The following is a 27,917-nucleotide window of genomic DNA, read 5'->3' as shown; positions in this document are numbered from 1 at the left end:
TCCAGCGTGGCTGGCGAGGCCCCGGGAGCTGCTGCGGGGGCGTGCCGGGGCCTGCGCCGGGGCCTGCTCGGGGGCTGCGGCCCAGGGTAATGAGCGGGCGAGGCCCGGCGCAGTCGGCGGCTGAGCTCAGCGTCTGGGCTGCGTGGAGATGGCCGGGCTGGGGTTGCAGGGCCACGCTGCTGGACTGCCCCTCCTGCTGCTGCTGCTGCAGCTGCCGCACCAGGCCCTGCCAGAAGGACCCCTGGCGTTCGTGGCTCTGGTGAGCTGCCCCCACCCACCTGGCCCCTCCTCTGTCCCAGGCCAGCCCTGACCCCATTTGTCCCCAGGTGTTCCGCCATGGCGACCGGGCTCCGCTGGCCTCCTACCCCACAGACCCACACAAGGAAGCCGTTTCTGCCCTCTGGCCTCGAGGCCTGGGCCAGCTGACCAGGGTGAGAAGTGGGCGTGGGGGCGAGGTGCGTGGTGGGTGAGGAGGGTGTGCTGAGACCTTGCTCTGTCCCCAGGAGGGAGTCCGCCAGCAGCTGGAGCTGGGCCACTTCCTGCGGAGGCGCTACAAGTCCTTTCTAAGTCCCCAGTACCGGCGGGAGGAGGTACTGGCACCTTTACCTCTACCTGGCTTCCCGACCTCCCACGTTTGACTCCAGTGCTCCCTTTGGGTGCCACCTCTGGCCTTTGCCCTCCATCAATTTGCCCTACATTCTGTGGACCTCAGAGCCACCAATAAACCCACATTGACTTCTAATCTCACCTCAATCTGACACCCTGACCTCTGACCTTACTTTCTGGCCTCCACCTTTGTCTTCACTCCCACTGACTCCAGCTAGACCTCTGACTCCTAAACTCAATTCTTTCCAACTTGTCCTCCTGACCTCCAGCATTTGATCTCTAGCCGTCAGTCCTTCATCCATTCTAACCTTCCTTTTCTGATATTTAGGATCGGGCCTCCTGACTTCTGACCCTGATCCCTCTGAGGACAATATACCTAACTGGCAACATCCCGCCTCCCATCCTCAGTTTGACCTCTTGCCTCCATTCCCCTGACTCTGATGATCTTGACTGTCATCTACCCAGCTGACTCCTTCAACCCTCATCTACCCAACACCTGCCCTCCAACCTGAGGGCTCCTGACATTGACCTCTGACACATTTAAAGGCCACACATTTGAACGCACCTTAAATGCCTCATCTTTAATCTGTTTTCATGACCTTCAAGCAACACCAAACTGAATCTAAAGCCATTGATTTGCCACCACATCTGACCCTGTGCCCCTTCCTGTTGCACCCCCCCCTTCCCCGCCCCAGGTGTACATCCGGAGCACAGACTTCGACCGGACCCTGGAGAGCGCTCAGGCCAACCTGGCTGGGCTGTTCCCGGAGGCAGCCCCGGGGAGCCCTGAGGCCGACTGGAGGCCAATTCCTGTGCACACCGTGCCTGTTGCTGAGGACAAGGTCTGGGGCTGAATGGGGGTGGGAGAGAATAGAGATAGAGATATTGAGATGGAGAGGGACGGAGGTGGCTCAAGGCCTGAGGGTTGGTCAGCTTCCAGAAGCCTCATATAGCTCAAAGCAGTGAACCTGTCTCTGGGCTAAGCTGTCCATGGGCAAGCCACCCCTCCCATGAGACTCAGCTGGATTGGGGAGGGACTGGGAGGGAGACAGGGACTGAGACCCCGGGCCCACAGTTGTCCTGAGCCTCAGTTTTCTTCAGCTGCTGAGATTCCCCATGCGCAGCTGTCCTCGATACCATGAGCTGCTGCGGGAGTCCACAGAGGCCGCCGAGTACCAGGAGGCCCTGGAGGGCTGGACGGTGAGCAGGGTGATGGGCTGGCGGGGCAGGGTGCCAGGTTCTAGGCTCACCCAGCCTGTGCACCCAGGACTTTCTGACTCGCCTGAGCAACTTCACGGGGCTGACGCTGGTTGGGGAGCCACTGCACAGGGCATGGAAGGTTCTGGACACACTCATATGCCAGGTAAGCCCCCTGCCCTGTCCCTCCGGACCAAGGGGTTCAACTTTGCCCCATGCTACTGGGTTTCCCCATCTGCATACCAGGAATGGCAGCCCATCTCCTCTGTGGTTGCCACAAAGATTAAAGTGACTAATCCATGAAACAGGCTTATGGGAGCAGCTGGCACACTGGGCCACACAGAGGTGGAGGCTGTTTTGGCAATACTTTCTCTGCTATCCTGTAATCAGAAAAGCTCCATAAACCAAAACTTGGGCAGCAGGAGCGGACCTGACGCGGTGCCATGCACAGAGGGAAGCGCGTGTGGGGTTACAAGGACCGCCCATGCCCTCTGTAATGTCTAGATCCCAAAATGCCTCTGCCTAAAGGTGTCAGATAAGAGCTGCTGAACTGTAGAATGAGACAACTGCTGCTGGTCGGTGGCCCATGCCTGTAACCTCAGACTTAGGAGGCTGAGGCAGGAGGGTTGTCAGTTCAGGCCAGCGTGGCAATTTAGTGAGACTGACTTGAAATAAAAAAATCGGGGGGGGGGAGGGCTGAGGATGTAGCTCAGAGGCAGATCACCCCAAGGTTCAATTCCCAGTACCAGAAAAAAAAAAATCACTATTGCCCACACTATGACTCCCCCTTCCCCCAGCCCACAAGGGCAGGAACCAGCAGTTAATGGGGTAGGGCACCAGAGGGCCCAGGAGCACTAGGGGCAGCTCTGGATGTGCCCTCTGTCTTCCCTCCCTGTCTCTCCAGCGAGCTCACGGACTTCCCCTACCTTCCTGGGCCTCCCCTGATGTCCTGAGAACTCTGGCTCAGATCTCTGCTTTGGATATTGGGGCCCATGTGGGCCCACCCCGGGCAGCAGAGAAGGCCCAGCTGACAGGGGGTGAGGTGTGGGGCTGGGAGGTTGGGAAGGTGGGGGGTTGAGGTTCCTTCCTCTCGGGGTGGGTTCTAAGCACTGCTCCTGCCCTTTCAGGGATTTTGCTGGATGCCATCCTTTCCAACTTCTCCCGGGTTCAGCGCCTGGGACTGCCCCTCAAGATGGTCATGTACTCAGCTGTGAGTTCTTGGGAAGGGAAGGCAGTGCCTCATGGGCACAGGGATGAAGGTCACATTAGTTTGGGTGAGGAAGAGCTGGTGGTCCTAATGCAATCTCAGCCCACTGCCTTGGATACCCCCCATCCCCGAATCCTACTCTCAGACTCTATCACTAGAGGTACACCGTGGAAGGACAGGCTCTTTCACCAGTGTCCAACCATATACTGCGGTTACTTGATCATATTTAGTGGCTACCTGTCCCCCCCAGTGAGGAGGCAGGAGCAGGCTTGGTGGACTGGCTCCAAGTGGTTGGGGAATATCTGGGAGGCAGCAAGATGCCCAAGACTAGAATTTGGGAAAGAGCCATCCAGGGGGGAACCCTGTCTCAGAACTTGGATCTCCCTGCAGCACGACAGCACCCTGCTGGCCCTCCTAGGGGCTCTAGGCCTCTATGACGGGCATACCCCACCCTATGCTGCCTGCCTCGGTTTTGAGTTCCGGAAACGTCTCAGGGACCCAGAAGATGGAGGGTGAGGAACTGGACATTGGACAGGGGAATGGGCTGGAGGGGTGATGGACAGGCAGAGGGCACTGCCAAGGAACCTTCCTGGAAGGGACAGTTGGATGAGATTGACAGATTTGAGTCAGGAGCATTTCTCCATTCAGCAGCTCTCCCCTGATCTGAGCTCTTCCTTCAGCCAGGGTCAGTGGTAGGTGTCACCCTCTCCTCTCTCCCTCCAGGAACATCACCATCTCCCTCTTCTACCGCAATGACTCTGCTAGACTACCCTTGTCCCTGAGCCTCCCTGGGTGCCCAGCCCCCTGTCCACTAGGGCACTTCCACCAGCTGACCGCTTCAGCCAGACCGCCAGTGCATGGGGCCTCCTGTCATGACTATGAGACTACCACTCCCCCAGGTGACCGCTCTCTACGCTGGGGTAGTAGTTGGGGGTCCCCCAGACCTGAGATTCACAACCCCCAAGTTCTTCCTGCAGCCACCACAGTGCCCCTGCTGGCCGGAGCTGTGGCCCTGCTGGCCGTGCTCAGCCTGGGGCTCGGCTTATTGGCCTGGAGACCTGGCTGCTTGCGGGCCTTAGGGGGGGCCGTGTGAGCTGGGAACTTGGGGCAGCCCCTCCCCTCAGCTGACTGGATCCCAACATGTGTTCTCCCGCTGCTTTGGCTTGTCACTGTGTCTGTGCGTGTGGAAAAGGGCTGGGTGGGCTCCCTGTCCTGGAAGCCAGTGTGCAGGCGGCACACACATGCATGCTGCATGGCTGCTTCTGTACCCCCACATACACAAACATGCAGGTGTCTGTCCATCTCCACACCAGCACAGCCCCCTTGCTCCACACACCTCAGGCCCTGTAGGGCAAGGATGATGACTCCAGGATGGGGGTGGCTAGCAAGGACCACTCAGCTAAAGTTAGGTCCAAAACTAGCAAGCCCAGGCCCCAGCCACACAGGTCGGTCAATGTTCCTAAAGTGTATTTTCTTATGCTAATGGTGGTGGGAAGCCATCTTTGACCCCAGGAGGGAAGCCCCCCTCTCCCACCAGTTGAGAACCAGTGGTTACACCACTACCACACTGGAGCACCCTGGTCAGCCAACGCCCTGCCCTGCCCACCTGCTTGTCACCACAGGGCCTCCAATAATGAAGGCAACAGCTGTGACCCATTTGTACTTTCTGGCCCTGGGAGGTTGTTTCATGCTTGTAGCAGGTTGACAGACCCCATGGGGTGGGGGACCATCCTATTGCTAGGATCAGTTCCCACCTGGTCACATCAGGCTCACACTTCCAGCAGATCACTGCAATGGAGATGGCCCTGAAGGTGGACAAGCCCATATGTATCTCCTCTACCTCAGACCCAGCCCATGTCAGGTCAGCAAATACCACAGCTCACAAAGGGTGATATGCGTACCATTTATTGGGTACCTATGAAAACAGCACCAGTTGTCCCCAGACCTGTGATCCTGGTTCAGATCCCCCTAAACCTACCTCAGACACTGGCCCAAGGCCAGATGTACAAATTTGAGAAACCAGACCCACCTGGAGGGATGGCTGCCCCTCCCTGGGAGGCACTCAGCAAAGCACACCTTAAAATGGAAGCATTACAATAGTTAGAAAAGGCAATGACCTTCACTAAAACCAAAATGTCACACATGCTTAACATATTAAGTAAAAATATTGCCTCTAAAACCTAAAAAAAGTAAAAAGATGCCAGGTGTTATAGGCTATGGGGTATTCAATTGGCCCCTAGTGCTTTTGGCTCAAATGGCAGAGGATGAGTCACTACTGTGCCCAATCACCCTGCAGCCAGGCCAAGATGAACAAATTGGCACAACGCACTCCAAGGCCCAGTTGGGCAAGTGGCTGTTTTTGTAGCTACTCCCTTAACATCTCTACAAATGGAGTAGCCAGGGACAAGACACCCCTTTCTTTTTTAGGGTCTCTGAACATGACCTACAAATGCTTGAGATACATGGGAAAGGTGTAGGCAAAGGTCCTCCCTGAGCTCTGGGCTGAAAGCAGCTCTTCTGGAGTTTGGCCTCCCACCCCACCCACTGGAAGGGGCTAGTCATGGAGTATGGGCGGCTCCTCCCCACAGGCCTGGTCAGAGTAGGGAGGTGGAGGCGGCTGCTCCTCTCCTAGCCCATAGACTGGCTGGCTGCGGCTGCGCTTGGCCTCTTTGATGTACAGCTCCAGGAGGACCTTGGTGGGCTGCTTATCCACTCTCTCCCTGGGCACCCCATGGCTGAGTAGCCAGCCTGTGAGGTCCTTGCGTGTGGGGTTAGGCCCCAGCATGAGCTTGGCACGGCCTGGCTGGCTCTGGCGCCACAGCAAACCCACATCAGCAATTGTCTGGATCTCCATCACGGCCTCCAGCACGGTCATGCCCTTGACCAGCAGGCTGACCAGTGAGAGCCGCAGTTCTGAGGGCGCAGCTGTAAGCAGGCGTCTCTGCAGGCCCTGAGTGAAAGGCACGTCCTCTGGCGCTGCATACTCGGGCTCAGGAGGTGAGAGTGGCGAAGGCAGCTCGCGGTAGATCCAGTCGAGCATGCCCAGCTCACGCACCAGCTGGATGCCCTCCTCCATAGTGGTCCAGGGACGGAAAGGCAGTTCAGTGGCCTCAAAGTGCAGGAAGGATTCCCAGCGCTGGCGCCAGGCCTGTAGTAGCCAGGTGAGCAGTGTCTTACAGCCACCCCGCAGCGTCTTGCAGTGGTAGTTGAAGATGGCATCATGGGTTAGGTCACCCAGCAGTGCCAGCTCCCCAGAATTCAAGGACAGAGCTGGGCCCCCCTGGTCATACACCCGCAGGATCCAGGTGATCATAAGCTCGTTGGGGTTCTGCTTGAAGCGCCGAGAAATGGCCAGGAGCTCAGTATATGTATAGTAGCGGTCTCCCCGGCCCATCTGGGTGGGTGCCAGCACTCTCTCAGCCATGGCCACAGCTGCCCCAAGGCAGGGAAGAGCAAGAGGGTCAGGAAGGGCACTGCTGCAAAAGCTGGAAGTAGAAAGGGCCACACCCCACCCAGCACCTCCCTGGAGTGGGGGCCCTCAGATCCCTAGGTGTCTAAGGTCCTGGATGGCACTGTATCTTCAGGGGCAGTTAGAGCACAGTGCTGAATATCATGGGGTCCCCAAGCTCAACCCTGATAGGATAGCAACCCAGGCCCAGCACAGCCCTCCCAGCACAGGGTTACTATGGAGATTAAGGAAGCCACTGCTTCAAAGTACAGGATGCTGAGCTGCACTCCCTACCAACAGGCAGCTCCTCTGCCCTTACCAGGAGGGAAAGCTGGGCAGCAGGACACCTGGAGAAGCCACCTGTAGACAGAAAGGAGAAGGGGAGGGAAAAAAGGTCCATGAGGTACAGGTAAATCATTGTTATCCCAATCCATCCCCTACCAGGAGCCAGGACCCCTCAGACCCCCAGGTGTCAAAGGTCCTGGGGGGCACCTTATCCTCAAAGAATGGTCAGAGCCCAGTGCTAGACATCACAGGGGTCCTGGTGTTACCCCCTTATTCAGATGATCTGCAGTCAAATAACCTAAGCCACCCTGAGGCCACTCCTCCACATGGAAGGTTGGACTGGAGGTACTTATGGGCAGCCTACAGGCAAGTGGCAGATCCGAAGCCCAGGTCTGCTTTTTCCCTAACCAAGTCTTGCAGCTTACCTGGCACCACCAGTTACTCTAACTTGGAAAGTGACCTCACCAGGACTTTTCTGTGAAAACCAGAACAGGGCCTCAACCTTCCACTGGGACTCTGGTAGAGCTCAGAGTTCATGTTTCTCAAGGTGTTTCTTTCCTCTGCTCACCTGACATCCCTGCCCAAATAGCACCATGCTGACTCCCTTTCTCCAGGACTTCCCCACATCCATACCTGTTCAGTGCTCTGCAGGGGACAACCTGGATTATCAAAAGTCTTAAGTCTCCAAGAGCACAGAGATACACTTTCAGGTCTATTTCATTGCAGCCATTGTCCTCCCTACTCTCGACACCCCAAGAGCAATAGAAAATCCTGGATCTGAGAACACTCGTTTCTTTTCCAATGACAAATATATACCTATCTTATGATGTAGCTCTTTTAAACACAAAACATTCAAGATAAATCCTGATATTTTTACAATGGCTATTATGTAAATTTAGGGTTCCTTCAATTATCAAATTATATCCAAATGTTTGACTGTAAGCTACTGTTTTGCTTAAAGGTACACTGTACCCAGTCCACAAAACCTGCAACATGAGAGGCAATAATAATGCTGAGTCAATGTTTCATTTCCTCTGTTCAGTCTGAAAAGTTTTTGATTACTCCTTCTCCTTAAAACCCAAAGACTTTTCTTCTTCCCCATCTTATTCAACCCTTTGCCTTTGGAAAGCAGGAAATGCCCCCAGCACCACCCAACTGTGCAAAGGATTCAGACCATCTGCTCCTGAAGATGCACCCACCTTATGAATACAGCAAATGACCTCTATAAAGCCAAGGAACAGCAGAACTAGGGTCTGGATGTATAAGTAGCTGACTGGGTTCCCATGGCTATAAAATGGTTTTAATATGTAATACTGAGTAAGACTGCTGGCACATGTGTAAGACATCTTGTAATTTAGACCTGGATGAATCAGGGCATTGGAGCAAGGCTTCTTACCAAGACGGGATGGTGGGTAACCCCTCAGCTAGAAGGTAGACCTGTAACATAGGAAGGACTTGATGAGGGTGTGGAAGAAACTGTTCATATGTCCAGACCATCAAAACCAGGGTTCCTCAGACCCCCAGGTGTCAAAGGTCCTGGAGAGCACTGTGTCCTCAGGAATGATCAGAGCCCAGTGCTAGACATCATGGGAACCCTGGCCCCTGTGCAATCAAGGCCACTTACCTTCAAAGACAGGAAAACACAAAACTCAACTGACCCCCAACTTCTCACTGTCATACTTCCACACAGTAGTGGTCTTGAGATGGACCTCCAAACTCATTAACACGAAGAGGGCCCCAATCTTTCCTGAACTAGCTATACCTACTAATGACCCTGAACCATGAACATTGCTAAGATGCAAATCCTTTAGTAGGAGGCACGAGAAAAGGAAATGTTCTGGGAGAAAATAAAGCTAAGCAACATATGCAACGACGGTGTCAGGTTTGAACAAATCTGCTGCGAGTCATTTAAGATGACTTAGGAATACTGAACACTAAGAAAATCGCAAATAACCATATGAAGAAATGGGCTTCATTAACACACAGTACGTCAGCCTTAGGGAACAAGTGTTGAGGTATTTTGGGTTAATTACAAACTTTATTTAGCCCACTCCAGGATGGGGCTCCAAGGCAGGGTCTTGAAAACTAAGTTACAGAAGACCTTAAGGACTCAAGCCCTGAATTCAAGTTAACACCACCCTCTGACATTTGCACCTCCCGTCAGAATTCTTGAAGGTGAGCAAAGGCCTCATCTCCCTTCTGCTCTACCTGGAGACCCACTTCTTCCTTGAGAAGTCGGCATGTCGCCTCTGCCCTTACAGAAACCCCAACACCCTCTTCTCTTCCGCCCCTCAAGTCACACACCCCCGTCAGCTGCCCGCAAAAACGACAAGATGGCGGAGACCCGCGACGTGGGCACAGAAATGGCGCAGCCCATCCGCGCTGCAGACAAAGAAAGGCCCGCCCCGCCGCCCCGCGCCCGACCCACCTGGTGGAAGGAATCGCCTCCACCCTCCCCGCACTAGATCTCCAGGCTCAACCCGCAGCGCCCTCGACGAGGCCCAAAAGAAACCGAGACCCCGTCCACGCGACACGGCCACTCTCGCCGCAGCCCAGGACACCTCGCGACACGTGCATCCCAGAGCCTGGACGCACAGTCCGAGAGGCGCGCGGAGCGGAAAGCACCATCTCACCTGCTTCTCCCACTCCGCAAAACGTGCGCGCGCCGCAGCGAGTCCCGTTTTATAGTACGCGCCGCACTCAAGGCTCGGCCCCCGGCGTCAGTCTGGTTTCCGCCCTGGGGCACCCAAAGGTACGCGCCTGTGTCGGGAACTCGGCCTTGGAGTTGAGGAAAGGAAAAACGGCGGTCGTCCCTAGAATATTCCAGAACAAGCGGGAAGATATTGTTTCTAGAGGCGGGAAAAAACAGGTTCAAGGGAACACCTATTACGAAAATCTTGTCTCGCGCGTCAGGCAATTCTGGGGACAGCTCCAAACGAGGGGCGCCAAAAGAAAGGCCCCCGAGGGTGGGTGGAGCCAGAAAGGGAAGCAACGGGAATTGCCAGCGCGGCAGTGGTGGAGCTGCGGTTGCAGAGGCGGGGCCGGCGCTGAAAGGCGGGCCCAAAGTGGGTCTCAGCCGCATAGTGGGAGGCGGAGCCAGTGCAGAGATTGACAGGGGACGGTGCTGGGAAAGCACCGCGTGGCGCAGAGTTAGAGGCGCAACCCCGCGGTGAGAGGTGGGGCCGCGGCGAGGACGCGGCGCGGGGAGGTGGGACTTTGGGGTCTCTGTGAGGAGGGCAGGGCCCCAACCCTTAGTTTGGTTTAGAATCTGAAGAAGAACTGGACTTGGAGCTCCCCACCGTTTAGGTGGTTCTAGGCCTGGGGTCCTGGATTCTTTGAGGGGTTGGAGATTCAGGGAGTGTCTTTCAATGAACGTGATTCTAAAGATGTTTATTTTGAAAGTTAATGAAACTTTCCCACTCCAGACCTACTCATCAGAGGTTGCCACCATCACCTTTTGGGTGTGGACTTTATACTTGGACACACACACGTGCGCACACACAGGCACGCGCGCGCACACACGCAGAGATACAGATGATTTTTTCCGTTCTAGTTTGCCCCACAAACAGTCTTCCGGTGTAAGTGAAGTGGCACCCCCTCTCTCCAGAGAAAATGCCTTAACTGGGCTTCTCCAGGAATTCTCACCATGGCTGATTTCAGGACTGTCAGCCAAAGAGTCTCTGGGAAAAAGTTCAATATGGATAAATTTCCATTTTCCTGTTGCCCTGTTTTGCTTGGCCACCGGCCAGGAAGATACCAGCACTCCAGGTGCTGGGCACCCCCTTAATAATTTCTCACAAATGTATCCAGTATAGTAGTTTGTAGAAATGTGCTAAGGAGGCTTCTGGCCTTGAGCTGGGCTTCACAGAGATGTCTACATTTTTTAAGAGAAGATACCAATTGGGCTCCATGGTAACAGCTGGCAGGGGAAGAAAGAAAGGGGAGAAGAAGCTCTCCTTTCTCAAGTGTTGTCCTTGAAGTATTAACTTGCCCAAAACAGCGAAGGAAAAAGCTGCTTTTGTGTGAACTTTCTGCAGACTGTGAACTTCTGAGCCCCTCCCCTTACATGCTGGGTATAAAACTCTGAAATTACCTGTATTCGGGGTTCAGAGGATTGATTGATTACAGCAAAGGCTGTACCCTCTGAACCTGGCTGCAGCCAAATAAAACTGTTTTCCTGCTACCTTCGGTGCCTTGCCTCTTTTGTCCCCACAACATAAGGACATATGGAAATACTTTGATCTTTTGCGTGAATAGTACATACTTTCTTTAGCTGGTCTCCCTGGTCATCTGGATTGCTTTCTTCCTTCAGATGAGGAGATTCCTTGCATGGACCTAGTGGTCTGAAGTGAAAGGAAAAGACTAGGTTTCCGCCTTTCGGAAACGAGACGTTTCTGTCACTCCTCACTCCAAAGCAAAAGCAGAGTTCTCACTGTGACCCACAAGGCTCTGAGTGATCTCACCTCTCTGTTCCCTCTCTGCACTTATCTTCTTCCTCTCTCCCTTTCTTGGTCTCTCTGGTGTTCCTGGGACCTGCCAAGTACATTTCAACTTAGGACCTTTGCACTTCTGTCTTAATGGGCCTAGAACTCTGCCAGTCTACATGGCTCTCTCATCCCTCAGTCATGTCTGTGCTCAGGTCAGCTTAGCATAGAGTCCCCTGCCTTGCCTCCACTCCAGTCAGGCCCCCTCCTTCCTAGCCCCATATTTCTTATACTCCTTTATTTTATTATAGCACTTATACCCTAACATATTATTTCCTATTTGTTTATGGTTAATATTTTTTGGCCTCTCTGTTAAAATGTCAGTTCCACAATGATAAGGATTTGTGTCTAGTTTGATCAGTCCTATAGATCCAGTATCTGGCACATAGTTGTGGCTCCATCTATTTTAAAAAGAATGGATTTGGGGAATTATAGCAGGAGATAAGGAAGGTTATCATAAACACCTGGAAGGAGCACATTTTCTGGGGGCATTTTGTCAAATTCTACCTAGATTCATGTACTATCATTACCCCCATTTTATAGATGAGGAAACCTAGACCCAAATGGGTTCAACAACTTGCTACAGTCACAGAGCTACTAAGTGGCAAAGCCCAGACCAAAAGCCTGGCAGCTTGACCACTCTGTGAGGAGATAAAGGGGAGCTCGAGGGTGAGGTCCTGTGGGGGGACCTGGGCAATGATATAATTTTGTATTTGTATTTCAACCCTGCCTTGTTCAACAAGTGGTAGCCCCAAACTTTCTTCAAAAAACTGCTACATAGAAGAGCCTTGTGTCAAGGGACTTGGGGAAAAAGAAAGACAGGGTGGGTGTCAGACTGCTACTAAGGGAGAGAGATGAATTAAAGGTGGAGAGAGAATTACCTCAAAAAGGGTAAATTATTGGGGATTGCAGAAGTCAAAGTTGAAGACAAAAGGCATGGGAGAGAATCAACTCTTAACATAAACATTGATTGGACATCATCTGTATGCCAGGGATCATTGTCCAGTCCCTGCTGATCTTGTGCCTTGGTCCCTTACCTCTGAGTCCCTTTCCTTCCCTGTCCCTCCAAACCTAGAGAACCCAAGAATGGCTGCATCAGAAAGATAGCAGTTCCACAAAATGCTTTCAAGGAACGGAACTAAATAAAGAATATTCCGGGCAGAAAATACAGGTTATTTCAAAATATAGGTTATTAATTTGAGTTTGGGGGGAGGTCAGAGGAGACTAAAAAAAATACAAGACTCTTGGTGGGGGTGGGGGCTAGACAGCAGGGTTGTCAGGTGCTTGACAAGTAGCCATGAGAGCAGGCCATTTGTGGGCTCATTCCCATGTGCTAAGCCCAGATGGCCTGGATCGCCAGGATGGACCAGAAATTCATATAATTCAGATAGGAGAATAAACCTGGGAGAGGAAGATGACAGAGTGAGATACAGAGTTCACTAGATTAACCCCAATCATGTATCCTACACCGCATCCAATCCCATCCTCAAACCCATCCTCATTCCTTAATTTATCTCCAAACCCTTCCTCACTCCTTAACTTATCTCCAAACCCATCCCTAAATCCAAACTTGGCTTTATCTCCTACACTGTCCCCCAACCAACTTTTAAACTCAAAACCAATCCCACATCCAGCCCCATGTGTGTCCTAAACCCCATTTTCACACCTCAAAACCACCCTACCTAACACTGTCTGCAACCCCACTGCCATCCCAAACTATCTCACACAATACATATTTGCATGCCTGAACCCAACCCATCCCAACTCAGACCATTCATCAGGAATAAGAAGACAGCAGTCCATGCCAGATAGAAGCTGATGCCCAGCTTGTAGGTCATGCCTTCCTGCAGGAACTCGTGGGCCTGCATCAGGTAGAACAGGACGCCCAATATGATACTGGCCCCTGCATGGATACAGATGTTAGTAGACCAGGAATCAGGTGTGTGAGAACCCCTGCTCAGAGTTGAGCTGATTTATTATTTCCCCCTCTTTTTTTGAACTCCCCAACCTTTATATCTCTGCTTACAAGGAGAGAACTGGCTCCTGACAATATCATACTAGAGGGTATCAGAAGTCAAGTCTTGGTCTTTAAAAACTAAGCAACAATATTGAGGAAACCCATATGCTTTTGTACTAACAGACCAGGTCTCTTATCCTGCCTCTGCACCTCATTTTAGGGCAACCACTCCATCTCTCTGAGCCTCTAATCCGAAGAGTGGGCATATCATAGTACCCATCCTGTAAGGTTAACATGAGGAGATATTGTGATCAGCACATTGCCTGGCACATAGTAATTCCTCAAAGATGGATTATCATTATGTTAAGTCCTTATTTTTGGTCTTTTGAAACAACAAAGATCTCAATCATTCTGGATAATTTGAAATGTTATGAATTAAAGGTAATTTATAAAAAGGAAAGACTTTTTCAGATTGTGGAGTACTGGCTAATTTGTGTTACAGAAAAATAATATAGGAGATGTTCTCTATTTAGTTAAAAGAAGGAAGCTGGGCACAGTGGTACATGGGTGCAATCCCAGCTGCTCAAGAAGCTGAGACAGGAGGATTGCAAGTTCAAGGTCAGCCTTGGCAACTTAGTGAGGCCCTAAATAACTTAGTGAAACCTTGTTTCAAAATAAAAAAAAATGGGCTGGGGATATAGCTCAGTGGTAAATTGCCCCTGGGTTAAACCCTCAGTGTCCCCCATCTGTCCCCCCAAAGAGGGAATGGACAGAAATGATTTTCTTTTAGAAGAATGTCCTCTTTTAGATGTTTTAAATTAAGGTGGCTTCTGCTATTTGTACCTTATATTTAAACAGTTAGGATAAGCTAGTAGACAAAGTGGATAAATACCAGTTTCTAACAAGGAAACAGGAAGTTGAGAGGTCTCTATTCTTGGCTGTACCATCAGTGTCCAAAAATATTTTCCCAAAGCAACTGAAAGTTGTGGTCAATTACTACAACTGACAGGAAGACAACATTCCTCATTCCAGAGCAAAATCCTCCCCCCCACACACACTTTTTGCAACTGTGGCATGCAAATGGAAACTAAACATTTAAATCAGTATATCAATTTTGTGTTATTTGGATCGGGTGAGAGGATTTTCTTGGTAAGGATTTGTGCAAAGTTAAATAGCTGGCATCAAGTATTGACAATTTTTTCCTTGCTTTTGAAAGGCAGATTGCTACATGAAGAACCTCATCTGGATATGTCTGAAGTCTTGGGGACTTGACTACCCTATAGATGGGCCCTGAGAGTTTGTTCTGGGGGCCTAGCAGGGAAGCACAGTGTTCATATTCCCTTGACCAGAAAGCAGCCCTTTTCCATTAAAGGGGGTCATCCTCTTCTACTGAGCATGCAGCTTTGGAGGAACACACATGAAGTGAGAGGAAGAGGACACACACCTAGTCTTCCAGACCAGCCTATCCCACCCTGACCAATCAATGGGGTGACAGACGTGGCAACCAGATCACCTTCATGTCCAATACTGACATCCAATACAGTCCTCACTACATCTCCATATGGTAGGAAATTTTATCCTCAACCCACAGATGAGAAAAGTGGCTCAGAAAGAGGAAGTCGCTTTACCAAAATCAGAGAGCAGTGGTGGTGGGACAGGATTTGGGATGGGATTGGATATCAGGGAGAGGCTGGAGCTGAGGTTGTGTAGGAATGGGATTGTGGTTGAGGATGGTGATGGGTTGTGTTTGGGAAGAGGATGGATTGGAAATGGATAAAAGGATGGAGTTGGGAATTGGTTGCGTTGGATTTGAGGGTGAGGTTCATAGGTGGTAGAGGTGGGGGTGGAGATGGACTGAAGTTGAAGTTCACAGGTGATAGGATTGGGCTGAATTTGAAACAAATGTTGAGCACAATCAGGAATGGGAATAAGTTGGGTGTTGAGATTTATAAAAAGGTTGGGGATAGTTATGGGATTGGTTTGAAAAGAAAATAGAGTTGGGATGGGGTGGGGATGGGAATGGATCTACAGTGGAGGATGTGGATGAGTTTGAGATTTGTTGGCAATGGAGGCAGAGTTAAAGTTGAGCTTGATATTGGGTCTGAATGTAGAGTTGGGTTGAAGGTTGATATTTTTATTGGGATAAGTTGGAGATTTGTAAGGAGATAGGATTAGGGTTGGGGATAAAGATGAGGAGTATGGTGGAGATGGGGTTGGGTTCCATGGTCAGTACTGGGCAAGATACTCCTCGCCTTGGTTCCTGAGGGAAGAATCTTAGTGCTGTGCCTGTCATGATGCTGCTGATGAAGAGGAAGAAGTCCAGCATGGGCAGGTTGGAGCTGGTAAAGAAGAAGGTGCTTATTAGAGCCACACAGAGGCAGAAGCCGGTGATACTGGAGATAACGAGGAAGGCCCAGGAAAGGTCCAGCAAGTCTGGGGAAGGAAGAGAACCAGAAACACCAAGACTGTCTTTTCGCCTCTGAGCACAGGGGAGAGGGAGTGGGAGTTTTCTCTACCCCCTCGCGTGGAAATGCTTCTCATGTTAGGAAAATTGAAATTGGGCTCTAGAGGACTAGTGTTGAGGCTGGTACCTCCAGCATTCAGTATCCACCTCTGGGTCAGAAAGGACAGGTTATTGGGTAGTAGGAAGTAGGGTGGGCAGTGAGGACCATCCCAGGGAAGGGAAAAAACATTTTAGGACAGGAGAACGGGTTCCTGGGAGAGATGAGTCCCAGGGTGGTGAGGAGGGGCGGGCCTTACAAGCATTCTGGTCGTACTCATACATGCAGACAACGTCGGGGCACTGCATAAAGAAGATGGTGTTGATGGGGATGGTCTGCGGGCCATCGGGGTCCCCTGGCGGCTTCAGTGGCACCTGGAAGTGCATCCAGGGCTGGCCCAGAGAAATGAGACTGATGATCACCATGCCAGCCAGGCTCAGCACCAGGCTCAGCTGGCGGCTGATCTTCCTGGCCTCATGCAGCAGTCGCCAGCCTAAGGGCAGCAGTGATTGGCGGCTCCATTTGTCCTGAAACCTGAATCAGATCATACACCATCATCGTCAGCACTGAGTCCAGCCACCCTGCCCAGGCATCCCAGACCCAGCCTTCAGACCCTCTCTATCATGTGTCCATTCCAGATCTCACTGGATGCAGTGTCCCATTCAGGACCAGCCTGGAGGTACGACTTCCAAGGCCTGTCACACCCTCCAATTTCTAATGCACCAGCTATGCTGCTAGTCCCTGACCTTTGACTGCTGCCCACCCCTCAAAATTCTAGCCCAGACTGGTCTGCTGGGGTCCCTGCCTCTCACCTGGAGGAACCGATTCCGGTGGAGTACCGGGGCATATAGTTGTGAATGTTGTCCAGAGTGATTTGGCTGAGTTGGGGGCTGTGCACATATTGTTTGAAACTCTCCTGGGAACCCCAGACAATTGATTCAATACTTTTGATACTGGCCTCAGGGCTGTGGGTAATGGATGGGGGGACATCAACACTGAGCCGGTTTTGTTTGAATGTTTGGCGGGTTCTCTCTATTGTCTGGAAATTTTCAAAATTGGTTTGACTATAGCTGCTAACTGATTGGATTTCAGTCAGGGAGGTGCTCAAGTGCTGATTTGGTTGACCATCTTGGGCACCAACCCAGCTATTGTAGGTAATGGATGGTGTGTCTTGGATACTAAACCGGCGATGGCTGCTATCTGGGTAAGACTCGTGGCTACTGATCTGGTGACTCTGCAAAATTGACAGGGGTTCTTGGATGCTGACCCGGCGCACGCTGAGGGATGGCAGAGCCTCTTGGATGCTGACCCGGCGACCGCTGAGGGATGTCGGAGGCTCTTGGATGCTGATCCGGCGCACGCTGGGGGATGTCGGAGGCTCTTGGATGCTGACCCGGCGACCGCTGAAGGATGGCGGAGGCTCTTGGATGCTGACCCGGCGCACGCTGGGGGATGTCGGAGGCTCTTGGATGCTGACCCGGCGACCGCTGAGGGATGGCAGAGGCTCTTGGATGCTGACCCGGCGACCGCTGGGGGTGGACGAAGGCTCTTGGTGGTGGACCTTGAGAATGCCAGTGGTGTGAGAAGGCTCTGGGCTGCTGACCCTTGGAGTGCTGACGGCGAGCGGAGACTCTTGAGTATGGACTTGGGGATCAAGGTCAATTGACAAAGAGCTTCGGGTCTCAGGGTGGGTGCTGTTGGGAGCTGCTGGCTGAGCGCTCTGCTGGTCGGGTGGAGGCTTCTGGGACATGTGGAGGCGCCGCATCAGGCCAGTCCCAGTGCATTCAGCCGCCGGTACTGCCTCAGCCCCTCCTTCTGGGCACCTCCATGGCCCCCGGAAGCCGGCTGGTTTCTCTCTGGGGTTCAGGAGCGGCCCTTTGGCATTTGCATCTCTCTGTCTTTTTGTCTGTTTCCTGGTCTCTCCCAGGACCAGGCTCAGGGATTCAGTCTGGCCCACAGCTGGGGAGGGTTGTGTTGGGGGGAGGTTCTATGACAGTTGGAGGGGTTCCAGGAGGTTAGGTCGTTGGCCAAGGCCTCAGTCTTTACCCCACCCTTTTTGAGTGACTTGGAGGCTGGGCTGGGTCAGATTGGGCTCAGTATGGGGTCTGAGTGGAGTCACGATTGGATCAGGAAGGGGTAGGCTGGGTCAGTGAGAGCCGTCGGAGTGGAGGTGGCAGGGATGACAGAGGCTGGGGTCCGGGCTGGTCAGAGCTGATGAACTCTGACAATTTCTAGAGGGCCTGAGACCTGCCTCTGTAATCCCTCTTGGTCCAGCCTCTTTCCTCACCCCTCCCAGGGCTTCTGCGCCAGCCTCCCTTGGTGGCCTTCTCCACTCCCCATAGCTCTCCTCTCTTGCTCCTTCTGTCTCTCCCTGATTGCAGAGAAGGCCCGCTGCTTGCTCTCAAAGACCTGCAATTTAGGGTTGGGAGAGGAGGAAGACTCAGCCAAGGCTTGGGGATCAAGAGGGGTCACTAGGGGTACAGGTGCCCCAAGCTGTGTGACCTCTCCTACTGGTGAGGGGTGGGGACTTTTCCAATCCCTGTCCTCCATTCTTTCCTTTGGCTTGTGATAATCTTCTGAGGAAAAAAAAAAAAAGAACCACAAACTTTTAAATGTCTTTAATTACATGAATATCTATGTCATTAGATTTTTCCCCCTCTTTGAGGTGCTGAAGATGGAATCCAGGGAATCAAGCATGCAAGGCAAGTGCTCTCCCACTGAGCCACCTCTCCAGCCCCCTGTTATTAGATAGTAGATTTTTTTTTCTTTTTCTTTTCTTTTCTTTTCTTTTCTTTTCTTTTTTTTGGTACCAGGGATTGAACCCAGGGGCTCTTAACCACTGAGCCACACCCACAGCTCTTTTTTATATTTTATTTAGAGATGGTGTCTCATTGAGTTGCTTACAGCCTTGCTAAGTTGCTGAGGCTGGCTTTGAACTTGCAATCCTCCTGCCTCAGCCTCCTGAGCCACTAGGATTATAGGCATGCGCCACCACACCCGGCCTGTTAGTAGATTTTGATGACTATATAACATTGTGTTTCACAGAGCATCTAGGTGGCATTACTTGATGTTGTAATAAAAAAATAACCAAAGGTGATTTTGAGATACTATTGATGATATGATGCATTCCAGTTTCAGGAGGGTTAAAAAATGTCAAAAAATGTGCATTTTGCAATCAGTGAGATGTGGTCTTCTGTTGTGGATTGTTGAGAGATTTGTTTTGCACCTGGAACAGGGTCTCAAATGAAGTAACAGTGGTTTATATTTTGAAGAATTCTTTCTTTCCCCTGTGAGTGCAGGGGCCTGGGTTCCTTCTGTCTTTTTTACTTTACCCTCCATATGTCTGCTTAACCCTTTATCCTGTTCACATTCCATCCAGGGAAAGAGAGAAGGGAAATTATAAGACCTTCCCTTTTAGAGCTTGAAACACTTGTATTCATACCCCATTCGTCAGCACTCAGTCATATGGCCACTGAGAAGTGAGGGAACCTGGTAATAAAGCCTTCATTCTAGGCCTGCTCTTGCTCAGTTAGGGTTCAGCTTCTGCTCTATTCAGCTTTTGTTCCAGAGCATAAGTGGAGGACTATCAGACTTTGCTACCCACTGCTGGACTGTTGTGTTCTCAACCAATCCCCTGCTGTTGGACATTTAGATTAGTTCAGCTGTCAGCATTTATCACATTTGGTCTTGATATACTTGTGTGATTTTTGGTGTAATGCCTGCCTTTCTGATTCCTCGTGAGCTCCCTAAGGGCTGACTTTCAGTTCTATTTCTAGCATTTGGCACAAGTTTTAGCACATGGTATTGTTCAATAAGTGTTTGTTGAGAGAATAAACTATTAGTATGATTATTTTGCCTAGGCCAAACATCACATTGCAGTGACTTTTATGTTTGTTTGTTTCTAGTTCTTTTTAATAATATTCATTTGGTAATTTATTAGAAATTCTGAACTAAGTAGAAATGACTTTTTAAAAAGGATATTGATGTTTATTTTCAGAAAATACTGCCAGCAGTATTTTCATAATTCTAGTATAGACTTTTTCTTTGTATAAAAGGGAAAGTAAGAACTAATTTCATTTAGAAAAGGCAAAATACAATTTGTACAAGACGAGATAAGAAGAAAAAATCTGCGGATATATCTCTGTCTTTATATCTGTGTCTCCATCCATACAACCATTATTTAACATCTCTCTCTCTCTCTCTCTCTCTCTCTCTCTCTCACACACACACACACACACACACACACACACACACACACACACGGTGATCTGTCTTTCTCTCCTTGGGCACACTGCTGTGAGACCTCAGCTAGTGGAAAGTCCAGTCAGGCAGTTTTGCCCCTGACAATTCCAGGTCTTTGGGTGTGGATCTGTGAAGGTCAACAGCAGTCTGCTTCCATTACAGCTGTTATTTCTCTGCTCTCTGCCCCAGTTTGTGAGTCTGAAGTGGGAATCATAGAAGCGGCACTGCTAGTGCTCCCATCTCAGCCTAATAGTGCCAAGCCCACCCTGCCTCCCACCAGCTTCTCACCAGGACTGCCCTCTCATGGGAGGTGGGACTTGAATGGCAAAGGGAAGGTTGGTAGGATCAAAAGCATCTGTGGCAGGAGCGGTACAGCATCTGGGTCCCTTTTGGACCCCATGGTTCTTGCCCTCAGGAATACACCTTGAAACTGGTGTCATAGTGCCCTGGCCTGAGGTTTGAGGGAGGGATGGAGATAAGTGGATGCGGTTGAGAGCAGAGTCGGAGCTGGAGTTTGGGGAACAGGGACCTGAGGATGGGGTTGGACACAAGCAGGCTGGAGCTTAGGATGGGATTATGGGATTGGCATCAGAGTTAGCGATGGGAATGGGGATGTGTCTGGAACTGGAGGTGGGGATGGGGCTATGCTAGGGGTTAGGAAGGGGAGAATAATGTGAGTGGGATGGGCTGCTGGTAGTGTAGAGATGGGGGTGGGACAGGAACGGTCGGCGATGAGGCTGTGGTTGTGGTATGGGTTAGGTGGGGGGTGGTTGTGATTGGGGGGGATGGGAGGGGATTCAGACTGGGATGAAAGGTGAGCTTGGTTTGGGTTGGGAATGGAGACTAGAATACAAGAAAGTGATGGAGAAGATCCAGCCCCCAGAACTCTCTTCTGCCCCGGCAGCCCAGCTCTCCTGGGAGGAGGACCGCAAGTTCATCCTGCGGGGCTGGTCTCTCGTCTTCATCATTCTCTCTGCCCTGATGGTGTTCAGCGTGGTGGATGGGCAGATGGCCTACTTGCAGGGCTCCTACACTGGTTACCTGGGCTTCTGGACCAACTGCAGGAGGCACAAGTGTCCCGACATTGGCCAGGTCACAGGTCAGTTACCCTGCATGGGCTACAAGGCCTCCAGATGTATCCTGGAAGTGACTGAGGGTGGAGGTCTCCGGGAGTTTCTGGGGGAGGATCTTAGGATTGGGGGTGTCTCAGGAGATTCTCTGAAGGTGGCCAATGGTGACTGTTTCTGGAGTTTCTAGGGGTGATTTTGAGGCTATCTGTGATCAGACCTAGGGTGCCTATTGGGCTGCTTATGGATGTCAGTGTGCTTTGGAAGGTGGCCTGAGTGTCTGGGGGCGACTCTGGTACTTGTCACCACTTCTCTAGTTCTCATTCACATGAGTAAGGGCCTCATGATGCTGGCCATGGCCCTGTGCCTCATCCTCCTCCTCTCCATGAGCCTCTCCTTCCGACCGCTCTTCCGCCGCCTGAGCAAGCTGGACTTCGTCTTCAGCTCCCTCAGCATCGGCATTGGTGAGTGGCAGGGTAGAGGGTGCCCCCCAACCTCCTGCCTTGACGAGGCTCACTGTCTGCTGGCCTTGGGGTGTCTCTTGGGCCCAAACCTTGTGTGTATTTCAGCCTGTTCTTTCTGTCAGCCGTGTGTGGGAATCCCTTCTTTGCCACTGTCTTTCTCTTTTCCTCCCTTCCCCTCCCTCCAGGCGTCAGTCTGTCCTGTGTGCAAGCATGCCCGTTTCTTTGCTTGTCCTAGAGGGTGGGAGAGGAAGTCTCTCTCTCTTCTCCCACCGTGATTCCTGGGGGTCACTGTCCAGTCTCCTGCCATCTCTGGCCCCACCCCAGTGCAGGGCTCCTGATTTTCCTCAGCCTGACGCTTTTTGTAGTCAACTGCCAGATACTGCGCCCAAGGCCACAGGTATCCTACATGGTGACCTTCTACCTGTGCTGGTGTGCCAGCGCCCTGATGCTGTGGGCCGGTGAGCGCAAGGCTCTGAAAGAAGGGCAGGGCGTTGGCAGGGCAGAGGGGGGAGCCCAGGGAGAACCAGAGGCAGCTGGCCTGGAGGGAGGTGGCGGGCCTAGGATGGAGTGAAGAGTCCAGCGCCCACCCAGCCCCCTCTCCCAGGAATCTTGTCCTACTTAAACCAAGTGGGCGTATGGAGCCGCTACACGTCCTCCTTGGAGCGGCCGGTCAGCAGTCGCCGGTGGGCCTCGCAGCAGTGTCCGCTGAGGCGCTCGTGCCAGGTCCTGGACCTGCCCCGCCTAAGCGCCAGCAAGGACGGTCGCCTACGTTCCTCCAAGGAGTAACACCCAAGCTTCTCGGGTCACTGGTAACGGCTGTTGGGGGCCAGGCCGGCCTGGCAGCGTGGCCACTTTCCAGAGATGAGACCTCCCAGGAGGCCCCGCTGGCTGACTGCAGGCCACCTGCCCTCTGAAGACAAGGGCAAGCCCTGCCCCCTGTTTTAGGGTCCACCCTTTGCGGCTCTGTCTCCACCCACTGGGTCTTCTTAAGGCCCCCTGCCATGGAAGTCCTGGGGTTCTGCCGCTCTGATTGGTCCACCGTGTCCTGCCAAGCCCCAGAAGTGTGGCCATTTGAGTAGCCCCGCCCCTGGTGCCCAGCCCTCTCTGGCCGTCCTCTCAGCCCTGGCAGTACACATCAGAACTCCCCTCCCAGAGGTCCCGCTCCACCTGATATGTGGACGTCGCTCTTGCTCCGGAGGACACTCCACGCCCTGCACTTGGTGTAGCCTCACCCTTCTGCGCAACAAGTCTCTCCCTAGAGCGCATCCCACAGCCCCTCCTGGCTTCCTGCCACAATAAAACCTGAGGCTCTCCAGCCTCTGCCTGTCTGACTCTCCCTGGCCGCACCTGCCCTCCCAGGTTAGGGTCAGGCCCGGCATGAACTAATGGCTGTGCTCCTGATTTGCCCTTTGGGGTCTGAGCCTTCGCCTGCCTGTTGGTCTACCTTGGTCAGGGCCCTTTTCTGTCCTCTGCCTGCTCATGACTGCTCTCAAGACTGGGACCCGTGGGGAAGTTCTAACCTCTGCTCTGTGGCTCCTGAGCATGGAGGTGCCCACCCAACATCTGGAAGGCCAAATCATGCCAGAACTTTACGCTCATTTGATGCATATTCAGTTTTACTGAGACTGGGACACAACGTGGGACATTCAGGAGTTGTTCTCTATGGTGTCGTTTATCCAAGTCAAATACGTAGATATTTTGGTGTAGATGCCAGGCATTTTGGGACTTCCACATGGGACATGGCCCCATGACGTGACACCCTGTAGCTCACCATTGCAGACCAGTGGGCCTCCCGAGTCACCCTGGGAATATGAGAGGGAGAGGGAGTAAGAAGGGTCTGCAGGGCCTGGGTTCCAGCTACAAGCCAGCTTTCAGACCTGGGGATTCCAGAGCCCACTCCTGGAAGAAGGCGGGCAGGGGCTCCAACAGAGGGACAGACTGCTGGCCAAGAGGACACAGAGTCTGTCTCCTGCACAGGGCGGGGGGCGGAGGGGGGGGCGCATGGTCCAGGAGGACAGTGCCTGCAGACCTGGCGGCAAGGAAGCAGTAGGCGCAGCTAGGAGACACTGGGGGTATGTGTCCTGGAGCTCACTCTCCAGGGAGCTTTCTAACTAGACATCCACACCTGCAGAGGACCAGCGGGGACACCGTGGAGGGCGAGATGAGGGCGGGTGTGGGGGAGGCTGAGGCTCTGGGGCAGGGGCTGCAGCTGGGCAGCAGAAGAGTGATGCACACTTAGCTATCAGACCCCAGTTCAGATTCGGAAGAGCTCAGACCCCAGCCCTCCCACACCCTGGGGGAGGGGCTGGCTCACCACGCAGGTGTCTTTGCCACCTTTCAAGTGCCCGGCACACAGCATGGTGTCTGTCACCTTCTGGGAATGGGCTTTGTCACACTCTTCATTAGACAGGATTTCAAGGTCCACACACTGGAGATCATCTGGGTACACATCTGCAGGCCAAGGAGAGAAAGGGCTGTGGCCGGATCCCAACTGGCTCCTCACCCTCTCCCTCCCACAGGCGTCCAGCTCCAGGCTGCACCGTCTGGCCAAACGCACGCTTCTCTGGTTCTATGCTGCCCCAGCCCGAGGCAAGGCAGGTGCTCCCCTCTTCTGGCTCCTGGGTGGGCAGCCCCAGGACCTTCACAGCATCGGTGATCTGCACCGGCTCGGACAGGCGGAGCAGCATCAGGTCGTGGCTGTAATCCTCATTGGGGAGGCGGGTGTGGTTCTTCAGGAGGCTCAAGTTGAATTGCGGGTGTGGGAAGCTGTCACTGACTTGGGCATACTGAGCCAAGTCTTCATCGTCAAACAGGTTGGAGCGACCCAACCACAGCTGGTAATTGCTGGGGGGAAAGGATGGAGGGAGTGAGGAGAGGAGGGGTGGGAGCACGGGGAGGGTCCCCAAAGAGAGAAAGTGAGGAGAAAAGCCAGGGACAGGGACAGCCAAAGGGAAGAGGAAGGAGAGCGAATTGAGAAGGTGGGAGTCGAGTGCAGGGTTAAAGAGAGAGAACAGGGAGCAGAGAGGAAGTGGGTGAGCTGGGGGGGGGGCCTGGGAGCGGCTCAGCTGCAGAGCTGGCCAGGGTCCCCAGCAGGGCAGGCAGCTGGGCACAGAGCCCAAGGTCACTGTTGCCCCCCCCCCCAGCTCCAGTTCAGCCCTTCCCTGTGTCTCCCCAGAGGGGACTGATGGTCACACACAGAGAAGCAGGGCAGAGCGGGAAGCCCCCTCCCAGGCACACAGGTTGGGGTGCATGCCTGCCTTTTCTCAGGGTCCCCCTGGGAATGGGGCCAGTAGTGATGGGGGAGAGGAGTGAGCCAGAGACTCAGAGAAAGAGAGAGGGGTGGAGACATGGAGGGGGAGACATGCAGTGCCTGAGATGGTGGCAGAGACTCAAGAGACAGAGAAGAAAGGAAGACAGAGGCCAGAACCCAGCCCCGCACGGAGAGAAAGAGACACACACACACAGAGCCAAGTACTGAGGGACGGGCACAGCGGGGACAGGGTCTTCAGTCCCAGCTCTGCTCCTCCTTGCAAAGCCAGCACTCTCCTAGCCCAGCTTTGCCTGAGGTCACCCTGGGAATGGCCCTGGCTGCCCGGTTCTGGAGGGCGAGACTCCTTCCCCAGCCCCTGCTGGTACCCACTTGCTGATGCAGTGGGCGGCTGTGAGCACCCACTGGGGGCGCACCAGGACACCCCCGCACTGGAAGCTGGTGTAGTGGTACACGGCCACCTGCCAGGGCTGGGAATACTTCTCACACTTCCAGCCACCGATGATCCGAGACTGCACCGGGGGCGCAGCGCCTGTTGGAAGGGTTGGGGGACGAGGCTTAGAGGGAACTGTGCTGAAGGTTGGAAGGGACATGGGGGTAGAGGTCAGGACTGGGGACCTGGGGACGCAGCAAAGTGCTTTGGGGAGAGGACCCAAATTCAAGAGTCACCCCTGAGCTTGTGGATGGGTGGCTAGTCCTCATTCTCTGAGAGCAGAGCTGGCCCCAGGAGTGAAGGAGAAGGCAGCAAGACAAGGGGCAGGCGTGGGTCTGGAGGTCAGGCCACGGGGTCTTGGGCTGAGGGGTGGGAGGAGAGTGGACAGAGGAGGGATTCCATAAAGGAGTCCCAGGAGAATCAGAAGCTGGAAGAAGAACTTGAGGTGTTTAGGGGCTCCTAGGCTGGGGAAGCAGGGCCTGCGTTGGGCTTTTGAGGTTCAGGAGAGGAGAAGGCGTTAGGGAACCAGGTCTGAGAGGACAGTGTATCTGGGCAGGGGAATCTGGGGGTGATTTGGGGAACCAGGTCAGGCTGGAAGGGACCAGCTGGGCTGAAGAGTTAGGATTTGGGGTTTCCAAGTTGAAGGATAAAAGAAGGGGCAGGGATAAAAGGATAAAAGCTGGAGGAGGCTCCTGTGACGTTTCAGGGTCCTTCCTGTGTTGCAAAATGGCCTCTGGTGGTCCTGAGAACAGGCTGCATCAGGACTGGGATGGGGACCCTGGAGGGAGTGGTGACAGTTGTTCTGGGATGGGGTGAGAGGTGGGCTCTGCTTCTCCTGGGCTGAGGGTGCTGGGGGATCTGGAGGCTGTCCGGGACAGGCATGGAGAAGGCCACACGGCTGTGAAGTGGAGATGGAGGACTCGCCCGATGCAGGGTTTCAGAATCACGCATTGTGGTTATTGTGGTCCTTTGGGGAGGTCAGGGCAGGATGGCCGGACTAGGGAGGTAGTGTGCAGCTGGGGGTGGAGTCCCAGGAAGCAGAGCTTTGCTCCTGGGGAGGAAAGGCTGGAGCTTGGGGAGCGATGGGAATTCTTAGGGAAAGGAGCCCGCGGTGGAGGGCTTGGATTTTCATCCTGGGAGGGAAGACTGGGGTGTTGCGTGGGGTTCTGGGGAAGCAGAGTTGTCTGGTGGGGTCTGGGAGGCTTGGGAGGAAAGGGGATTGATGTCATGGTCTGGAGGACAAGATGGATTGCTGACAGCTGGGTGGGAGGATCACTGGGTGAGGTGGGATCTGGGGATTCAGGAGTCAGACCATCGGACTGCAGAGAGAGAGGGGGTCAGAGGGGATAATCAGGGTCCCAGGGTCTGTATGGGACTAGAGCTCCCCTGGAAGAGTTGGAGAACCCCAAAGAGTGAGAGGTGTGCTGAGGACTTGGGAAGAGAAGAAAGATCTGGGGAAGGGGCAAGGAGCAGGGACCTCCCCCTCGAGGTGGAGAACTGGGAGAGAAAGGAAGCGCCTGATCCCTGGGGTAGGGTGACTGTGGCCTGGAGGGTCAAGGCTGGGGTGCTGGGCAGGAGAGGAAGGACTTACAGGGGTGAGGGAAGCATGAGAGTCAGGGCCCTGGTCCCCTCCACAGCCCCCCACTGTCTCACCAGTCCCCCCCAGAGATAGGGTGAGGCTCAGAACCAGGAACCACATGGTGACAGAGGTGTCCAGAGGCAGGCAGGAGCTGAAGAACCTCCTTGGGGAGCCTTTAAAAGCCCTAATGCCCCCAGAGCCCCGCCCCTGCCCTGCTGGCACCCAGATGCTGGCCAAGGCCCTGCCCTTGACGGCGGGCTGGGCTACCCTTTCCCACCCCTGTGGAAGGGGAGGGAGAACCTGCACCTGTTGTCCTGTGTGCCCTGGATCACATTGGATGCAGTCCCAGGCTGAGACTAGGAGGGGCAGGCCCTGGAGCTGGGGGCAGGGGACTTGCTCAGGGGTACAGGGCACTACTCAGAGCCCCGAGGGCAGCTTCTCAGCTGCTAGCTCTCCCTTAAATATGTGTCTTGGCATTCACACTGCCCTGAGGCTTGCACTCCTAGACCTGAGACTTGGTCCTTTCTTAATAAAAATTAGGGGGACTTCTACATGTTATAGGGACAGTTTCCAGGGTCTCCCAGGGCAAGATCTCTAGCATTCCCAAGTTCAGTGTGTCCCCAGTGTTGGGATCACAATGACCCTTTCACTCCTGAAGGTCATGTCCTCCAAGCCCCAGAGATGTGGATTAACCACCCACCCTCCTGGGTCACATTATCACCACAAATTCCAACTTCCACTCCCATTCCACCAATAGAATAGATCTCAAGAACCAGGTTCATGTGCTTCCACATCCCGTGATCTTGAAAATCACATTTTGGGATCTCTGAAGAGAACCAGGAATGAGATTCCTGAGGCCTCAAGGGTAAACCCACAGGCTTCCAAAGTGTTATCTTGACTCTTTGGTAAAATCAAAACAGCTCACAGGGGTCCCAGCCTCTGCTCCCCAGGAATCTGATTCAGGAAAGGAGGTGTTTGCCTTTTTTTGTCACGACCATCAGGAAACCTTGAACTAAATCTTTAAGATAAAGAAGTCATTCTGGGTAACCTAGTGTGTGGGGGTCCCTCTCTGGGATCCAGTGATACAGAGTATTTACTCAATGCCAGACACTATTCTAATCAGTAGGACCTCGATTTATCCTCACGACCACCCCGGGAGGCAAGTGACATCAGGATCAG

At 53.2% G+C, this 27,917-nt stretch overlaps 4 protein-coding genes and 3 non-coding genes across 10 annotated transcripts; 1 reads left to right on the top strand and 6 right to left on the bottom strand.

Annotated features, from left to right (window-relative positions):
- The first annotated feature begins 64 nt into the window (after nucleotides 1-64).
- Nucleotides 65-4,624, top strand: Acp4 (acid phosphatase 4). The gene is made up of 10 exons (XM_040279223.2): nucleotides 65-259; nucleotides 327-431; nucleotides 504-590; nucleotides 1,302-1,448; nucleotides 1,708-1,806; nucleotides 1,874-1,969; nucleotides 2,708-2,840; nucleotides 2,931-3,013; nucleotides 3,401-3,522; nucleotides 3,734-4,624. Exons 1-10 carry the CDS (start codon nucleotides 149-151, stop codon nucleotides 4,101-4,103), a joined length of 1,353 nt encoding a protein of 450 aa, XP_040135157.2. The 5' UTR covers nucleotides 65-148; the 3' UTR covers nucleotides 4,104-4,624.
- Nucleotides 4,625-4,899: 275 nt separating this feature from the next.
- Nucleotides 4,900-9,515, bottom strand: LOC101975014 (Friend virus susceptibility protein 1). Of its 4 annotated transcripts, none has more exons than XM_013365859.4 (4): nucleotides 9,377-9,515; nucleotides 8,140-8,180; nucleotides 6,778-6,818; nucleotides 4,900-6,495 (listed from the first exon to the last, which is right to left on the bottom strand). In XM_013365859.4, the coding sequence occupies exon 4, from the start codon at nucleotides 6,432-6,434 to the stop codon at nucleotides 5,565-5,567; it is 870 nt and encodes a 289-aa protein (XP_013221313.1). In that variant the 5' UTR covers nucleotides 6,435-6,495; nucleotides 6,778-6,818; nucleotides 8,140-8,180; nucleotides 9,377-9,515; the 3' UTR covers nucleotides 4,900-5,564. The 4 variants fall into 4 exon arrangements, with proteins under 4 accessions (XP_013221313.1, XP_005341727.1, XP_077887660.1 ...); XM_005341670.5 differs by having other exon boundaries at nucleotides 4,900-6,442; XM_078031534.1 differs by lacking the exon at nucleotides 9,377-9,515 and having other exon boundaries at nucleotides 8,140-8,939.
- On the bottom strand, nucleotides 6,542-6,632 carry LOC120888203 (small nucleolar RNA SNORD88). The gene has a single exon (XR_005731701.1). It is a non-coding gene; the product is annotated as a small nucleolar RNA SNORD88 (small nucleolar RNA).
- LOC120888202 (small nucleolar RNA SNORD88) lies at nucleotides 6,909-7,000 on the bottom strand. Its single transcript, XR_005731700.1, has one exon. It is a non-coding gene; the product is annotated as a small nucleolar RNA SNORD88 (small nucleolar RNA).
- On the bottom strand, nucleotides 8,249-8,339 carry LOC120888201 (small nucleolar RNA SNORD88). Its single transcript, XR_005731699.1, has one exon. It is a non-coding gene; the product is annotated as a small nucleolar RNA SNORD88 (small nucleolar RNA).
- A 2,924-nt stretch (nucleotides 9,516-12,439) lies between the features above and the next one.
- LOC120887892 (uncharacterized) lies at nucleotides 12,440-17,604 on the bottom strand. Its single transcript, XM_040279205.2, has 5 exons — nucleotides 16,498-17,604; nucleotides 15,945-16,219; nucleotides 15,471-15,617; nucleotides 12,999-13,130; nucleotides 12,440-12,628 (listed from the first exon to the last, which is right to left on the bottom strand). The coding sequence occupies exons 1-5, from the start codon at nucleotides 17,448-17,450 to the stop codon at nucleotides 12,561-12,563; spliced, it is 1,575 nt and encodes a 524-aa protein (XP_040135139.2). The 5' UTR covers nucleotides 17,451-17,604; the 3' UTR covers nucleotides 12,440-12,560.
- A 5,452-nt stretch (nucleotides 17,605-23,056) lies between these two features.
- LOC106145451 (kallikrein-1) lies at nucleotides 23,057-26,970 on the bottom strand. Its single transcript, XM_021721046.3, has 5 exons — nucleotides 26,813-26,970; nucleotides 25,099-25,258; nucleotides 24,016-24,302; nucleotides 23,773-23,909; nucleotides 23,057-23,260 (listed from the first exon to the last, which is right to left on the bottom strand). The coding sequence occupies exons 1-5, from the start codon at nucleotides 26,856-26,858 to the stop codon at nucleotides 23,105-23,107; spliced, it is 786 nt and encodes a 261-aa protein (XP_021576721.2). The 5' UTR covers nucleotides 26,859-26,970; the 3' UTR covers nucleotides 23,057-23,104.
- Nucleotides 26,971-27,917: the final 947 nt, after the last annotated feature.

Source organism: Ictidomys tridecemlineatus, chromosome 15 (assembly GCF_052094955.1).
Source record: "Ictidomys tridecemlineatus isolate mIctTri1 chromosome 15, mIctTri1.hap1, whole genome shotgun sequence".
In the NCBI taxonomy this organism is placed as follows: Eukaryota; Metazoa; Chordata; class Mammalia; order Rodentia; family Sciuridae; genus Ictidomys; species Ictidomys tridecemlineatus.
This window is presented reverse-complemented; position numbering and strand designations above follow the sequence as displayed.

Coding starts and splice junctions, on each gene's coding strand:
- LOC106145451 (XM_021721046.3), bottom strand. CDS start 26,858: ATGTGGTTCCTGGTTCTGAGCCTCACCCTATCTCTGGGGGGGACTG. Junction 23,910..24,015: donor CAGCATAGAACCAGAGAAGC/GTGCGTTTGGCC, acceptor CTTGGCCTGCAG/ATGTGTACCCAGATGATCTC. Junction 23,261..23,772: donor GTGGCAAAGACACCTGCGTG/GTGAGCCAGCCC, acceptor TCATATTCCCAG/GGTGACTCGGGAGGCCCACT.
- Acp4 (XM_040279223.2), top strand. CDS start 149: ATGGCCGGGCTGGGGTTGCAGGGCCACGCTGCTGGACTGCCCCTCCTG. Junction 2,841..2,930: donor GAAGGCCCAGCTGACAGGGG/GTGAGGTGTGGG, acceptor CTGCCCTTTCAG/GGATTTTGCTGGATGCCATC. Junction 3,523..3,733: donor AGGGACCCAGAAGATGGAGG/GTGAGGAACTGG, acceptor CTCTCCCTCCAG/GAACATCACCATCTCCCTCT.
- LOC120887892 (XM_040279205.2), bottom strand. CDS start 17,450: ATGCGGCGCCTCCACATGTCCCAGAAGCCTCCACCCGACCAGCAGAGC. Junction 16,220..16,497: donor ACCGGAATCGGTTCCTCCAG/GTGAGAGGCAGG, acceptor GATCTGATTCAG/GTTTCAGGACAAATGGAGCC. Junction 15,618..15,944: donor TGAGTACGACCAGAATGCTT/GTAAGGCCCGCC, acceptor TTCCTTCCCCAG/ACTTGCTGGACCTTTCCTGG.
- LOC101975014 (XM_040279206.2), bottom strand. CDS start 8,240: ATGGTCTGGACATATGAACAGTTTCTTCCACACCCTCATCAAGTCCTT. Junction 6,819..8,139: donor TTACCCACCATCCCGTCTTG/GTAAGAAGCCTT, acceptor TTCTGTCTACAG/GTGGCTTCTCCAGGTGTCCT. Junction 6,443..6,777: donor CTGCCCAGCTTTCCCTCCTG/GTAAGGGCAGAG, acceptor GCCTTGGGGCAG/CTGTGGCCATGGCTGAGAGA.